The sequence below is a fragment of the Ammodytes marinus genome, assembly GCF_949987685.1.
Source record: "Ammodytes marinus genome assembly, chromosome: 24".
NCBI classification, from domain to species: domain Eukaryota; kingdom Metazoa; phylum Chordata; class Actinopteri; order Uranoscopiformes; family Ammodytidae; genus Ammodytes; species Ammodytes marinus.
The window spans coordinates 15,081,452-15,097,907 of NC_137228.1; the positions used below are offsets into that span (position 1 = coordinate 15,081,452).

The 16,456-nt window shown below is 39.5% G+C and overlaps 1 protein-coding gene across 1 annotated transcript in view; it reads right to left on the bottom strand.

The window, feature by feature from the left end:
• Window positions 1–2,482: 2,482 nt before the first annotated feature.
• LOC307269680 (activin receptor type-2A-like) overlaps window positions 2,483–16,456 on the bottom strand; it is a gene marked incomplete at its 5' end in the record, with an annotated part of 59,997 nt that continues 46,023 nt past the window's right edge. The window contains 7 exon segments of the mRNA XM_080052684.1: window positions 2,483–3,337; window positions 3,873–4,003; window positions 4,630–4,768; window positions 6,046–6,160; window positions 6,933–7,078; window positions 10,510–10,653; window positions 11,012–11,155. Coding sequence (XP_079908810.1) covers window positions 3,143–3,337; window positions 3,873–4,003; window positions 4,630–4,768; window positions 6,046–6,160; window positions 6,933–7,078; window positions 10,510–10,653; window positions 11,012–11,155 — 1,014 coding nt within the window. The 3' untranslated portion in view covers window positions 2,483–3,142.

A 16,456-nucleotide genomic window follows, 5' to 3' on the forward strand; every position in this document is an offset into this window, starting at 1 on the left:
TAATATCAAGCTGTTTTGGCCTGGCAAAGTCTGCAAATTAAAAAAAAATGCAACGCAAAATATTGTGGTTAATGTAAGTTCTCAAATTTAATAATATACTTATTTATTGTCCACAAACGACTCAATTGTTTTACTTGACTCATAGCACTACAGTACGGCATTTGCTTACAATGCTGAGGCCTATTAGCATGTCAAAATAAAAGCATAATAATAACGTATTGCCCTGAATGTGAAATGGTTTGGTAGATTTTTTTCAAATATTTCTAACTGCAAAAAAATTAGATTTTCAAAACAAAAGCTCAAATTTCAAACCTTGCCTGTGAAACCGTCCCAAAGCTTTGAGGAGAGATCTGCCGGCACCAGTGTTTCGATGAAATAAAATACAAAAAAAAGAAAAGAAAATGTCTTTGTCGCCTTGACAACAATGACAGTTACATCCGTTTTGCCTGACATCTAGAGTTAAACTTATACTGTGTGTGTGGACGTAGAAATGGCACCGGGGATGAAAGAGAGAGAGAATGACATGAATTTTTCCATCTCAATTTGTCCAAATGCAGTTTGTTAGCCGTGCTATCGTTTGGTATATTTCAGCCCGTGTGTGTGTGTATGTATGTGTGAGCAATATTAAACTTACTGGCAGTGTATTGTTCTATTTACTTAGAGTAGGTTGTGTCTAATTGTCTGTATATCAGCTAGTTGTCAAGAGCAAACAAACTCAATACAAATGACCCATAATGTCTGGCACCAATCTGTAGTAGTTAAAGAGAAAGTATTGACACTAAGGCTAAGGAAAAATCTCAAAAACTAGTCAACCCGATACACAGCTAAGAGCTATTTTGGCTTGCTTGTGGAGATGTTGAGTAAATACATTTGGGCAACAGTTGCCTTAACCGAAGTGGAAACACTGGAAAAACGACCCAGCTCTCACAGCTAAAGCCGCTGTAACTGGCCCACTTTGTGACTTTGGCATTTACTTACATGATAGTAAGCATCTGAAAAGATTTAGGCATATGTATCAATCAAAAATTAAAGATAATAATTATAATTCAATACTAGAATTTAGTATGCCAGCCAGTACATCCAATTTGTAATTGTTTTAGTAAATCCAGTTAACTTGTAGTATGTAACCAAGATGATTTGGTATCTATGTAGTATGGTAAAAATAAAAAGTATGTAATTTGGAACGCTGGGGTTTGTTATATGAGTATGACAGCACGGCTAAAGCAAGTACAAGTGGAGAAATGAGGTGAAGAATCCAGCAAGGTTGCGGTAGAGCGATAGGAGGTATTCCAGTTTGGGACAGACGTTGTGAGGACGTGGTGTGTGAGTATAGCAAAGATTCCTGAGGTGTATCAAAAGAGAGCAGAAAAGTCTTGATAGTAAATCCCAAAAAGATGTGTGTGTGTGTGTGTGTGTGTGTGTGTGTGTGTGCGCGCAATCAAATCGAAAGCAAAGCTGGCTCAGCTAAATACAGGTTGATTCCAAAGTAGGGCTGGGTACCACTACCTCCCAAGAAATTCTTAAAAAAAAAAAAAAAAAAAAAAAAGAAGAAAAGCGCACTACAAATTTGATAACTCCACATTTCTGATCCACATTGTTGAATTAACTTTTTTCTACATTGAAACAGATCATGATAAACTGATTTTATAATATAATAAGAACAAGAGGAACATGGTTTGATTTTCGAAAATATTTTGAAAACTTTTATTTTGGTGGTTTTAACTTCAAGATGATTTTCAAACGTTTTTTTTTTCTCAAACCTAAATTGGAACGGATACCTAATTTGAACAGTATTATTAATTGGTACCCAGCGCTAATCCAGAGAGGGAGATACAATACATATTCTGTATAATCAGATCTCACGGTCAAAACATTATGCTTTTTTTCAGCAATAGATTATTATTATTACTCCGGTGTACAGTTTTACACGGCAAACCAAAAACGGAAAAATAATTTTCAAACTTTAAACAACAACTTTTTTCACAGGGCGTTTTGCTTTTTCTCTTTTCCCATTATTAGAAGAGATCTCAGAAAATAAAATAATATAACAAAACAAAAGAATCGGAAAAATAAAATAGCAGTTATTGATTCATTGATTCAGTCATAAATCGAACTAAACGTTTCCCTAAGAAAGGGAGAAACACTTGTATTTAAATGGTGTGTTTGGCCATGTTTATGTACTGTAGTTTTTTTGCGGACTAAAATATCCATGAAGAAGTGTCATGGCCGAAAGTAGACTGTTTGGATATCGAAGGTGGTGATAGTTTGAGCTATGACTGTGAACAGGGAGAGGGACTGAATTTAAACTGTGTCCGTCTGAAGTGAGGTATACCTGGTTGAAGGAGGTTTATGGTTTTTTTTTATCGTCGTAATGCTTGAAAATGAACCCCTATCTCCCTCCCTCCCTCACCCATTCATTCCCCCAACCCCCCCCCCGTCAATCCCATTCAAAATAAGCTTGATTACCAAGTTTGTCTGGGTCCATAATACACTATGTACAGCAGCATTACACTATGAACATTCAGAAGCCGTTGCTTATTGGCAGAACGATAGTTGTTTCTTCAACAAAACAAAAAAACGCACACGAGAAAAAAACAGCAAAATGTATCCGGAGCATCGGGCTCTTGGCGTCTTTTTTCTCGTTATTTTTTCAGTTTTGAAGTTTTTTTTTTTTTACACTAAAATTCACTGAGAGTTCTGAGAAACATCACTGTCGTTTGATGTCCTTCTCTCCTTAGAAAACCATCAGAACGGGTCTTCCTCCTCTGCGAGTGTGTGTGTATAAAAACAATACATGATAAAAGTGTTCGTCACAAGCGCTGTCACTCCAAGACGTTTTTCAAAGTCGTCGTAAAATCCTGAATTGTTTGTCTCCGGACGAGAGAGTTTTCAAACTTGAACTTTTACCCGGTAAAATGTTTAAAATCCTCGGGCACACACGCACATCAAAATGAGGTGGATATCGACTGACGTGGTGAGGTGGGCGCCGGTGTGTTTTTCCTGAACGCGAGTAGCGGCCCGCACTTACAAGGAAAAAACGAAAAAACCTAAAAAATAAAACGAAAAAACTCAAATTTCAACACTTCTCTGCCAACCAACCAGGGTCGGCTTCACCTCCGTGTGTGTAGATCCATTGTCTGGATCATAAGCTGGATTCCTTGGGCGCGAGGTCCACGTTGGTTAACATGGTGACTACAGTGACTATCTCCTCGGGGCAGATGACGGGCGCCTGTCGCTGCATTTGGCCGATTCGTTCCTCCACGCAGCCGGCGGACAGACGCGCCTCGGCCTCATGGTCCCAGCAGTCCTCTATGGTTTCACACAACATCGCCAGACCCTGGAATAAGAAAATTATAAACTTCATTTATATTATAGCAGTTTTCAAAACAAATTTAACATGGTAAGACCCTGGGAGATAGCAAAGGAAAAAAGAATCAAGTCAAATTTTGCGTGAATAAATGTTTAATGGACTTGATTTATATAGCGCGGTGGAGAAGAAAGAGAAAGAAAAATTGGCCCTTGTCTGTTGGTATGGTTGATATTGTATGTGAATTAATAAAAAAATATATACAGCTCTGGAAAAAATTAAGAGATCACTCCAAATGTTCAGTGTCTCTCGTTTGACTATTTATAGGCAAATGTTTGAGTAGAATGAACATTTTGGTTTTATTCTACAAACTACTGACAACATTTCTACAAAATTCCATTACATTTTTTGTCATGAAAGAGCATTTTCAATAAGCAATGTAGAGATGAAGATTTAGGAAAAATCCAGAATGGTCTCTTATTTTTTTCTGGAGCTGTAGCTATACTGTATATATATATAAAAAAAAGGAATGTTTGATTTCCAAAAAGTGTGCAGAGACACTGACCGCGTGTTTCTGCCAGACGTCTCTGAGACACGGCCTCAGCTTCTTATGAACCACGACGTCCTGCATGTCCTCCAGAGACGGATGCTGCCCCGCCTCCTCCTCAAAGGGCAGCATGTACTCATCCACCGGGCCTGTGCACAGACAGACAGACAGACAGACAGACAGACACACACACAGACAGACAGACAGACAGACACACACACAGACAGACAGACAGACAGACACACACACAGACAGACAGACAGACAGACAGACACACAGACAGACAGACAGACAGACAGACACACAGACAGACAGACACACAGACAGACACACAGACAGACAGACACGCAGACAGACAGACAGGCAGGCAGACAGACAGACAGACAGACAGACAGATACATAAATATACTTTATTTAATCAGGAAAATCACATTGAGATCATATTCTCATTTGCAAAGGAGACCTGAGTACAAAATGAAAAACCAGACAGGAATACATTCAAATGAAAATAATAAAAAAAAAATTTAAATATCAAGTCAATTAGACAGCAATATGCAAGCATAAATAGAAAAAATAATATATACGGATATATGTAAGTTAAGAGTATAAAAATACAAAATAATTTGGTTTTGCACAGTCACTTGGGATATGAGAAATATGTGTGCTGCAGTGAATATAAAGGCATTTCCAGTGTTAAAATTATAAAATAAACCTCACACAGAGTCACACAGAGTCAAGACATAACAACTCTCATAACAGTCATAACAACTCTTACCGTCGGCGGCGGTGCATCGCGAGGCGAGCTCCCAGAGCACGAGGCCAAAGGCGTACATGTCGATGCGCAGGAAGGAGTCGCGCTGGAAGTTAATCGCTCCTTCCAGGACCTCAGGAGCCATGTAGCGCCGCGTCCCCACCTGCAGAGAACAGGGAAGGAAGCATTAGGACACAAACATTTTGTTATGATTTTATTAGAAAGTTTGGAGATAAAATGGGGCAGAGAGGGGAATGACATGCAGAGAAGGCCCTGGGCTGGATTCTAACCCGGGTCTGCTGTGAAGAGGACAGACAGACAGACAGACAGACAGACAGACAGGGGAATGACATGCAGAGAAGGCCCCTGGCTGGATTCTAACCCGGGTCTGCTGTGAAGAGGACTGAGACTCGATTGACATTCTCAGTCAAATAGAACACAAACATTTTATTGTGGAATTTCTTTTTTTTTTAAGATAATTTTTGGGCATTTTTGCTTTTTATTAGACAGTTTTGTAGAGACAGAGATGAAATGGGGCAGAGAGAGGGGAATGACATGCAGAGAACCACAGCTGTGAAGAGGACAGAGCCTCGATTGACATTCTCACAGTCAAATAGAAGCAAAAACTTTTTTTATCGAATTACAATAATTGGACCTTGAACTTTTTCAAATGAACAGAAAGTCATGACTGAGCTCACAGATGGGCTGAGACGGCGAAAACAGATTCTAGTCACGGATCTGTTGTTGCTTTGTTGGCAAAAACATCAAAACCAAACACAGGGAATCAGTCCAAAATGATGAAATGATCTCAGCGCAATAATTCAATTGTTCAAGTTTTTCTCTTTGAATCCAAGCTTGTGGTTTTACTGATACGGAACAGATGTGATGAAAGATTTGGGGAAACATTTCAAAGTCGCACAGGGATCAATGACACACAACAAATAAACTGTTATCAGCTACAGATGTTTCAAACTATTTACCGAAATGTTCCAGACCTGTGTTCCCATCACTACGGTTAAGTCTGGTATGTTCATGCAAAACATTAAGGTTGAATTTTTGTATAATAAAATGTTTTATTATAAGTTTATTCTTAAAGTTACCCCAAATTTTGCAGTTTTAATTTTTTTTAAATCTTAAAAAAAATAAAAAATAAAATTGCCTTGAAACTTGCTGATTTCCTTGAGTTATGTATTGTATATTAATAAATATATTATATAAATTCTAATCTTGACGTATTTCATGTCCCTGTAAAAGCAATTTGAATGGCCTTGTGTCTGAATTGTGCTATGTAAATAAACTTGCCTTGCCTATATTTCATTTTTGTATTTATTTAAAATGCATTTTATGACAATTACAACTATTTCACGTGTCTGTTAGTTTTAGAAGCACATTTCTAACACTTAGAATAATGGTGAGGAAGGTTTTACTGTGAACTCTTACCTGTCCATGTGTGTCTCCAGCTGATTTTCCGGCTTCAAACTTCAGCGCGAGGCCAAAGTCTGCGATACAGGCCGTCAGGTTGCTCTTCAACAGAACATTCTTACTCTTTATGTCCCTGAGACACAGAGAAAGAGACAGAAAATACATTTAGTCTGAGTGTAGATATGATTAAATATGGAGTCAGGGATTCTTGTTGGCAAAATAATTTAGTCAAAATCAGTGAATATCTTCGTAAGTTAGTTGATACACAGCCTAGGTTCTGTAAACAAAGGTTATGTAAGTAAAGGGGGCCACCGTACCAAACAACATGCCCCTTTACAGAGCCTAGGCTGTCTATTAATGCTGGATTTTTTTTCGTGAGTAGATATTTACAGCAACAAATTAAACTAAATACCTTCATATCCTTTAATCAATTTAAACAAACTATCTTAAATCTGCCAAACTCTACCTGTAACTGTTTTAATTAGGCTATATTGTACTTTCACCCATTTAATTTCATTTTAATTGCTGCCACTCTTCACCACTATGTAAATGTTTCAATTGTTTTTTTGTTTTTTGTTTTTTCTTCTCTTCACCTGTTGTTGTGTATTTGATGTATTTGCATTGAATATTGTGTATGCATTGTTGTTTTTCCTTGGAATTTGTTTGAACTCGACACCATTGTAAATGAGGGTCACCCCTCAATTGGTCTCTCGAGGATAAATAAAAGTTAAATGAAAATGAAATGAAATGAAATTTAATGATTTTGACAAAAAGCGATTTTGGCTACAAGCCTTCTTTGAAGAATGTCAGAAGGATGCTATAAATTAAAATATACATAATAAATATACAGTAGATGTGTCCGTACCTGTAGAAGAATAACAATATAAATCTAGATGCCTTTCTACCTGTGAGCAATGGAGGGCTTGTGTCCGTCCTTGTGTCCCGGGATGTCTTCGTGGAGGTAGGCCAGGCCGCGCGCCGCCGTCTGCGTGATGTGGCACAGCTCGTTCCACGACACAACGTTGGCCTTCAGGAAGTCTGTCATAGAGCCCTGAAGCAGAGAGGAGAGGGGATTTTATAGATACATTTTTGGGCATTTTTGCTTTATTAGACAGTGTTTGGAGAGACAGAGATTAAATGTGTCAGAGAAGGGACATGCAGAGAACGACCCGGGCTGGATTCTAACCTGGGTCTGCTGTTGAGAGGACTGAGACTCTATGGGGGGGGGGGGGGGGGGCTCTAACCGCTATCAAATCACTTCAAATACTGTACACGTTATTCAAACCTAATATTGCAAACAAGACAGTGACCATAATATCTCCTTCATAATATTTAAACATGTAATTCAAGCACTAAATCATGTTTCAAGTTCTATATATAATGTTGAATTTGCTGTGTTTCATTTGCTATCTGTTATACAACATCTCTGTTCTTACATAATGTCAACATGAAACAAGGTCACTTCTGGAGAGGCCAAAGACAGGAGGTGTAGTTGGCGTATTGGCCACTAGATGGCAGTCTGCACCAACAGATTTTTTTTTTTTTTTTAAGATATTTTTTTTGGCATGTTTATGCTTTATTGATAGTGTAGAGACAGAGTTGAAATGGGGCAGAGAGGGGAGTGACATGCAGAGAACGACCGCGGGCTGGAATCGAACCCGGGTCCGCTGCTGGCCGAGGCCAATGGGGGGGACGCCCTACCAACTGAGCTAAGGGCGCCCCATAGATAGAAATACATTTTAATCTGATGAGTTCAGGTGGTTTTGGAGAAATGCTTCCCAGTGGGTGTGTGGGTGTGTGTGTGTGTGTGTGTTTATACTAAGTTGCGTTCAGTTATTTCTATGCTCTTCAACATTCTGTTAAATTGAAGAAATTGATTGATCTGACCAATCAGATAATATCCCACTGAGAGCAATTATACTGTAGTTGGAGTGAGCAATTGTAGGTAAGGCTTATTGTGAAAATAACTTTGTATCAAAACCAGTGAATATCTCCTCAAGATTCGCTACCTGCATGTATTGTGTGTGATCCAATGTAAATACACATTCTAGAATTGGAAAACAGGCATGTTGCTAGCTATGGTGGGCCCCCTTTGTTTACACACCAGTTTACAGAGCCTAGGCTGTCATATCTTTTTTTTTTCAGGGCACAAACAAGTACATACAGGTAGCGGATTGTGAGGAGATATTCACTGATTTTGTTTAAAAAAAACAAGCGTTCTCCAGAATTGCCGACTCCATCTTTAATATTTAAACCATTCAAGATAAGGAAAGATGAAAGCGTAGGGAGTTTTTCGGAGGGGCTTGTATCCAGTTCAAAGCGTGCCGCTGCATGTTAAGGACACTACAAATCTCAACACATACAGTAAAGCTGCTTCGATGCATCAAACGTGGCGGCATAAATCAGCTGTCTAGGAATCGCTGAAGTCTGCAATCACCGCTCCAGCTGTGTTACACAAGCCGGAGCCTCAGTCACAGCCTCAACTCTGACAGGGTCCAAGACTTTGACACAACACCTGCTCTCAAACGCTGGCAAGGAGGAGACTTTCCCTGCGTTCCAATTCACATATTTTTTCTCTCTACTTTTTCTTTTTACTACACCACGTACTGTACTAAAATACAGAAGAGTTTTAGAGCCACAGGAGAGAAAAGAAAATCAGATAAGGTAGATTTTTTTTCATTATGTCAAGAAATGTCAAGAATAAAGACAAAATACACCAACATGCTATTGGGAGTTAGTGGGGCAATTATGTATTTTCAGCATACTACAATTGACTTGCATGTATTGGGACATCCTAAATCTTTTTCTGGCATACTAAATAGTGAGGAAATATGGGGATACATTTATTTTCCAGCTTTAAAGGCGCTACGAGGAACTTTAAAATATTTGTGAAACAGTCTAATTTTTCCTCTGATGATCATAAATTACATGCAACAGTGAGTGAACGAGACCATCAGAGAACAGAATGCTATTTTTATATAGTTTTTATTAATGTATTTGTCATGGGTATACGCTCACCCAGGAACAACAGCTGGCGTGGTAAAAACACTTACCGCTTTTGTCCAAAGGGGTTGCATGAATAAACTAAAAACCGAGAGTTCCTCGTAGCCACTGACTTTAAGTGTTAAGTTATATATCCTCTCAGGACTTCTGCTTGCTAAATAATTACAGTGCAAACTTGACAAGGCACTAAAGGGTGTCCCTGATTCATTGCCGGTAGTATGACCTTTCCCTGAAGCTCCTTTCAAACAAATTCCTTCCATGTCATTCCTACTTGAAGAGCTCGGACACATTAAGCACTTGTAGAGCTGCTGTAGGGTTAAGTGGCCCTGCAAAAAGATGTATTGTTGGGTGTTTAAGCCTTTCCCGCCACACCCACACTAGTACCTTTCATTTTTCAACCTTTTTAACATGGTTTCTTAAGAACTGCGTTTCAAATTCTTCAGCCTAGTTGGGGGAAAATTTAAAGCAAGCGAAGCATACCAGAATAGCTCTCTCCACTTCAGCCGGTAATGACCCTCAATACACAGAGGCACTTAGAGCCCCAAACGCTGTGTGCAAAGATTGTGGCTACAACGGTGAGTGAAGCGAAACGGGGATAACAAGGTTCAAGTCCCCCCTTCTCTGGATAAACAAGGCCTTTAAAAATATACAGCATCAAGTATATTGTAATTATATGGAGTAGCTCTTAGGGCAACAAATAACATCGATACAACGTGCATTTTCTTCCACTATTTTTCAGTTTATTTACGGCCTATCCTGGAGTGTTTTTAACATCTGTGTGCAATGAGCATGAGACGGACGCTAAATAACTGTGTTTACATGCACACAAACAAACTGCTAAGTGGAAGAAATCGTTGTTTACATGGACACTTCTGCTGCAGTTTTATAACAGCATAGTGTGGGCCCCTGTTGTTTTTGGGATACTTTTTTCTAACCATTTAGCTGTAGATGTCTGAATTTTACAAAAAATCTACTATTCAGTTGTGGTTCATTTCAGAGACAATTGCACAAGATTTTTCAGCAATGTTTTGATTGAAAATGTGAGAAATCTAAAACCTTCTACACAAACTATCAATGTGAGAGTGAGTGAGAAAAGCCTTATCCAATGTCAGTAGTTTTCCCCCATATTAGCTAGCAGCTTAGCCTTTCGTTATTTAAATTTTTTCTAACCTTTATTTACACAGGTAAATCCCATCAGAAATTATTTAGCAAGGGAGACCTGTTACTATTCACACACACATTCATACACCGATAGCAGCAGGCTAACTATCGACATTCACACAAGGCAAGGTGGGTGAAGTGTCTTGCCCAAGGACACAACAACCATGACACAGGTGGCAGCCAGGGCGGGGATCGAACCACCAACCCTTTGATCATCGGCCGACCCGCTCTACCACCTGAGCCACAGTCGCCCCAATGAACACAGAATCTGAATGGATAAAATACCAGACTAGCTTTAGCCTGATGCTAGCTACGCACCCTGTCGTGGTAGGCGGTGATGAGCCAGAGCTCCAGGTCCAGGTTGTTGGTCCTTTTCTCGGCGCCCAGAAAGAGGAGAATGTTTTCATGTTTCATTCCGTTCACCGTGTAGATCTCGTACTCGTTCTGCCAAGACAGCTTGTCCTAAACAAGATAGCAACAAGATGTTATTGAAGTTATTAAGCCGCCCAATTGAAAGTTTTTTTTCAATACTCTGAACCAAATATCCTCACTTCTAAAGCAACCCTAACCCATTTACATCAACTAGACTTTCCATAATCGTTCTTAACACTATTCTGAAGGTTACTGTCAATATGTTGTCAAATGTCTGATTTATGATGCATTTTGTTCATGCAAACATGCTGAAAATACATTTTAAAAAGACCTGTACACAGTATTTGATGTGTGAAAAAAGCTGTATCAAAATCTGTTCTGCATTTTCACCCTTTTCACCTGCAGTGTCTTGAACTTAAAAACATTTTACACAGGACCAGTGTAATACCTGAATGGGGAAGATTTTAACGGCCACAAAATCGTTGAGCAGCTGGGCCTTCCAGACACACCCATAGCGCCCCCTGGCTTTCACCTCGATCAACTGCAGAGGTTTGTGTCCCAACAGGGGCGACGGGGGAGAGGGTCCGGGGTCCTGGGGAGAAAGAAAACATCAAAAGACAAGAGAGGACAGTGTTAATCTGTATTCAGGACGTTTAAATAGAGTGGCTTCTAGTTATACTGTCCATTTGGTACTGTTATAAATCAAATCGATAAATTGTACAGCTTATAAGGTATAAGTTCTGTAATATTATGTTTTATGTTGTTGCCGTTTGTTTAAAGGTGCTCCAAGGAAATTTTGCTATTTTTACCACGCTAGCTGTTGTCCCTGGGTGAGTGTACCCATGACAAAGGCATTAAGGAAAAATATAAAAAACAAAATTGCATTCATTGCACTGATGGTCTCGTTTGCTGTTACATGAAAACATTTGTTTCAGAAATATTTAAATGTTCCTCTTGGCACATATTATTATTTTGTGGATTGCTATATTCGATGATTATTCTATTTTCCACAATAAAGATATTTGAAACTAAACATAGCTAAATAGCATTGGCTTACTCTGAAGGTGACCGGGATTTTGGCTAAGCAACAACACGCATGAGGAGCTCAGAGCAGCAGAACCACTGTCATTTACACATCTTAAATCATGCCTTACACTTTGCCAAAATCAGTTCATATCTCCTCATGACCCGTTACCTGTCCATACTGTGTGCTACAAAACAACTGGTGATAATACATAGCCTAGGCTCTGTAAATTGGTATGTAAACAAAGGTATGTAAACAAGGTGCCCAAGGGGAGTTACAACTTAGTAAGAAATCAATATTTTGCAAAGGTAACTTCATACTAGTGATTAGTTCAATGTAATCTTGTAAAATGTAAAAACAGAAAAGAAAACAAATAGGCAAAAGGCTAGTTGAAGCAGAAATAGGTATTGCATGATGGCAACAGCGTGTAGAATTGGGATAAGGTTTAAAGGGATAACAAATTGGCACACAAGGGCAGAGACAAGGCTTTATCATGGATGAATTTAAAGTAAGTCCCGTTCCAATGATAGAACTGTTTAGGGGGCCTTTCGTGCCTAACCTTCGTGGGTCATTGCCTCATGCGTGCGCCCGGCATTCGTGATAATCCCATACACACAAAAAAAGAAAGCAAGGAAGGAAGCCAAGTGTTCCAAATGTAAAGTAGGTTAAACACAGCTGGTGATCGGGATTAAGCTGATCACTTTCACATGGGACGAAAGAAAGAGAGAGGGGGGGGAGAGAAGGAGGGAGAGAGAGGGAGAGAGAGAGGGAGAGGGGGGAGAGAGAGGGGGGGAGAGAGGGAGGGAGAGAGAGAGGGGGAAGAGAGAGGGGGGGATAGAGGGAGAGAGAGAGAGAGAGGAAGAGGGAGGGAGAGGGAGAGAGAAAGAGGGAGAGGGAGGAAGAGAGAGGGAGGGGGAAAGAGAGGGAGAAAGAAAGAGAGAGAGGGAAAGAGAGAGGGGGGAAAGGGGGAGAGAAAGGGGAAGAGAGAGAGAGAGAGGGAGAAAGAGAGAGGGAGCGATAGAAAGAGAGGTTAAAAAGAGGCATGCAGTGTCGTGCGGAGTCACATTTCCAGAAGGATAAAAGGTAGCAGAGAAAGACTAGCACATGGCGAATGGCCTTTGATGAAACCAGATACGCTGCTGTAAAATCTAGACTTTTACTTCCATCACGCCACCCCGGGGAGATCACAGTTATATTTAAGACTTTCTAATACCTTCTGAATGCCACTTAGAATTTACTGAATGCCAATGTCAAGGCCATACACTGGCAAAAAGTAGAAAGGATATAATGGGAATTCTTATGCATTTTAAACCTGCAGTGTGTAGAATGTTAGGTTTTATTTCCTAGCAGATTTTGTAGAAAGTACTTATAATATCCATAAGTACATTTAATTTAGTGCATAATAGCTGAAAAAAATGTTTTGAATTCTTTTTTTTCCCCTTAGAAAGGGTCTCATATATGTCCATATTTCTGCATATTTTGGACCAATGCCTAGTGCCGCCATATTGAAAGTGTCATAGTTGGAATGTCATCAGGTGCATTGTTTAAAATTTAGAATTGTTCTTGTCCTTGAAGCCCACTGTAGCTTCTGTTATTATTCTAAAGGGGTGGGGTTACCCAGGGAGTGTTGCATTCTAGAACTTTGTAGAACTTTCTTGATGATGTCATATTACACACTGCACTTTTAAAGCTACTTATAATAAAAGAACATTTATTATAAACTCACATTAATATATTTAGATAAGCAAAAGCTTTGTGAAGTGTGTCTTAATAACTAAATCAAAAAGTTCCTCTTTGGCATATAACGAACCCCTCTCCAAGTATTTATCACTCAAAAAGGACAATCAAAAAATGTAAGACCTTTGTAAAGGACGTGCAATAATGTGTCGGTGAAATTCAATACTTTTAATGCCTTATTTTGAAAATATAAAATTCATTGCTTTCTTTAAAAAAAATGCTATAAAGACCCCTGTTCCATGGCTCTGTATCTGCTACTGCCACGGAAAAGTAAAATATATCTTTTTTTCTGTACTGAAACGACCGGCTAAGTTCATGTTTTTACTTGAACTGAAGGCCTACACGGAGCTAGATAAGCCGGAGCAAGTTTTCAAAGACCCTGAGGGCGCATTGGATCCACTCAAACACCTTGACAGCATATCAAAAGGTAAAAGTGCTCGTCAATCCAAGGGCTGTTTTCCTAACCTTCCCATTAAAAAGGCAACAACCTCTTTCAAAGTTACAAGGTTTTGCTACTGAAGCCTAATAGTGACAGACATAGTTTAACAGAAAACACTTAAGCCAATGAGTTCTCTTTGGTTGTGGTGAGGAAGAAAAAGAAAAAGAAAAGTACATTACATTTCAACGCACGCACGCGGAGAACCACACACACACACACACACACACACACACACACACACACACACACACACACACACACAGGGCTCCAGAGTGCGCCTAATTTGGGCGCACATGCGCCCAAAAATCTGTGGAGTGCGACCAGATATTTCCACTGGTCGCACCAGTGCACCTGAAATTGATCACGTCATATTAAATGTAATATTGGGTGTTGTGCTGCACGATTCATCTAATTGCGATGTGAGCAGCTAGTGCAATTACATAACCGCAAAATTGGCTGCTGCGATTGCGATTCAATGTAGGATAAATGTGCGCGCGTGTGTCTATACGTTCCAACTGCTCCTCTCGTCTTTTTGGTAGCGCCCCTCTGACAGTGTGTGTGTGTGTGTGTGTGTGTGTGTGTGTGTGTGTCGGTGTGTGTGTGTGTGTGTGTATCTGCGCGCGCACCTACACGGCGTGCAAGACGGTTGCCGAGTCTGCAAATAGGTACTCTTGGAGAGAGTCGACAGCAGAGTAAACAAACAAACATGGACGCCGACGCGCAGCAGCATCCATGCTGAACTGTGACGGAAAACAAAGGCATATAAAAGAGTTGCCTACCATGAACTGTCTTTGGGTTGAAAAAAAACTCCTTCAACTCAGTATCCGTCTACCTGTAGTCCAAAAAAATAAAAAAAATGCGCACAGCTGCTGCTGCAGACGGGCTCAGAGAGTCGGCACCGTGCGCATCAACAGTCATTCAAAGCAGCGGTAGTTATCATACAACCGGACGGTGTAGAAAGTCCTGTCAGTTAAAAATAGTTATCCAGTTTTCAAATCCATGTTAAAATCGGCAGGATATAGCATGTGATATAGAGCTAGTTAGCTTAAAAAAAGTTGCTAACGGTGTCAAATGTGTTGTGTTCAGGTCACCTCGGTAATATAAATTTTAGGCAAAGGTAAATAAAAGGTCATCATGGTGTGTTCAAATGTAACAAAAAAAAAAAAATTTTGGTTTTTGGAGAGAAATTTTAATAATACAGTTTTGGTGAAAAACTTGTTTTTTCAGCAATATAAAATAGATAGTAGCCTAACTATGGAATTATGACCTGTTTAACATCCTATCTTGAGCTCTGATCATCTTATGGGCAATTAAAGCAATAATACCAGTTATCTTTCAACAAAATAATAGAAAAGTATGGATAGTGGTATCGATAAAGACCCGGATCGATAAGGAGACTCGATAATGCTTATAAAGACTATTGTCTTTGGAAGAATGCATTTATTTTAATGGGGAAGTATTTTTTTTTTTTATTACATTTTTTAACTATAATTTTTATTATTTTGAAAACAGTATAGGCCTAGTAGAAGCTTTATTTTTTATATTTTCACTGATTCTTAATATGTGCTTGTTTTAAATTGAGATCAGGTATCAAAGCTGTCAATATTCTCAAATCTTCCTTGAAAACCAAGAAAGTAGAATCATAATAGCCTACCATTTATTATATTGCGTCGCAAATCGCAATATTGGCCACTATAATCGCATTTCTCCAATTCATGCAGCACTAATTTGGTGCACCCAAAATATATGCTGGTGCACCTAGATGAAAAAGTTAGGCGCACCGGTGCACCCAATGAAACAAGTTAGTCTGGAGCCCTGCACGCACACACACACACACACACACACACACACACACACACACACACACACACACACACACACACACACACACACACACACACACACACACACACACACACACACACACACACACACACACACACACACACACACACACACACACACACACACACACACACACACACACACACACACACACACACACAATTTGACTCCGCTCAATTTACTGTCAAGGTTTTGGCAGCCAGACTTTCTCAAAAGACAAATATTGGTGATTTCCAAAGTCTCGCACTATGAAAAATTATGGCAGTGCTACAGATAAAAAATGCACGAGTAGTGAAACAGGAAGAAGTGGCTTCGGTTTTGTAATGCCTGTCCCAACAAGATTATTGTGGCCACAGGAGTAAACTGTAGATCATTTAGTGGCATTTATGGGTTTGATTTTTATCAATCTGAATTTGTTTGCCTCGTAATAATGCATTTTGGGGTTTGGCGCACACACACAGAAGGTGCTACTGTTGGCTGGAAAGATACTGTTGTGACATTAAAGGTGAAGTCAGTGATTCTGCAGAACGCTTGTTGTCAAAAACACTTTTTGTTAAAATAAATCAGTGAATATCTCCTCATGGTCCACTACCTGTCTGTACTGTGTGCGCGCTGAAAAAAAAATCCAGTGTTAATACACAGCCTAGGCTCTGTAAACTCTGTAAAAGGGTCTCATATATGTCCATATTTCTGCATATTTTGGACCAAGGCCTAGTGCCGCCATCTTGAAAGTGTCATAGTTGGAATGTCATCAGGTGCATTGTTTAAAATTTAGAATTGTTTTTGTCCTTGAAGGCCACTGTAGCTTCTGTTATTATTCGAAAGGGGTGGGGTTACCCAGGGAGTGT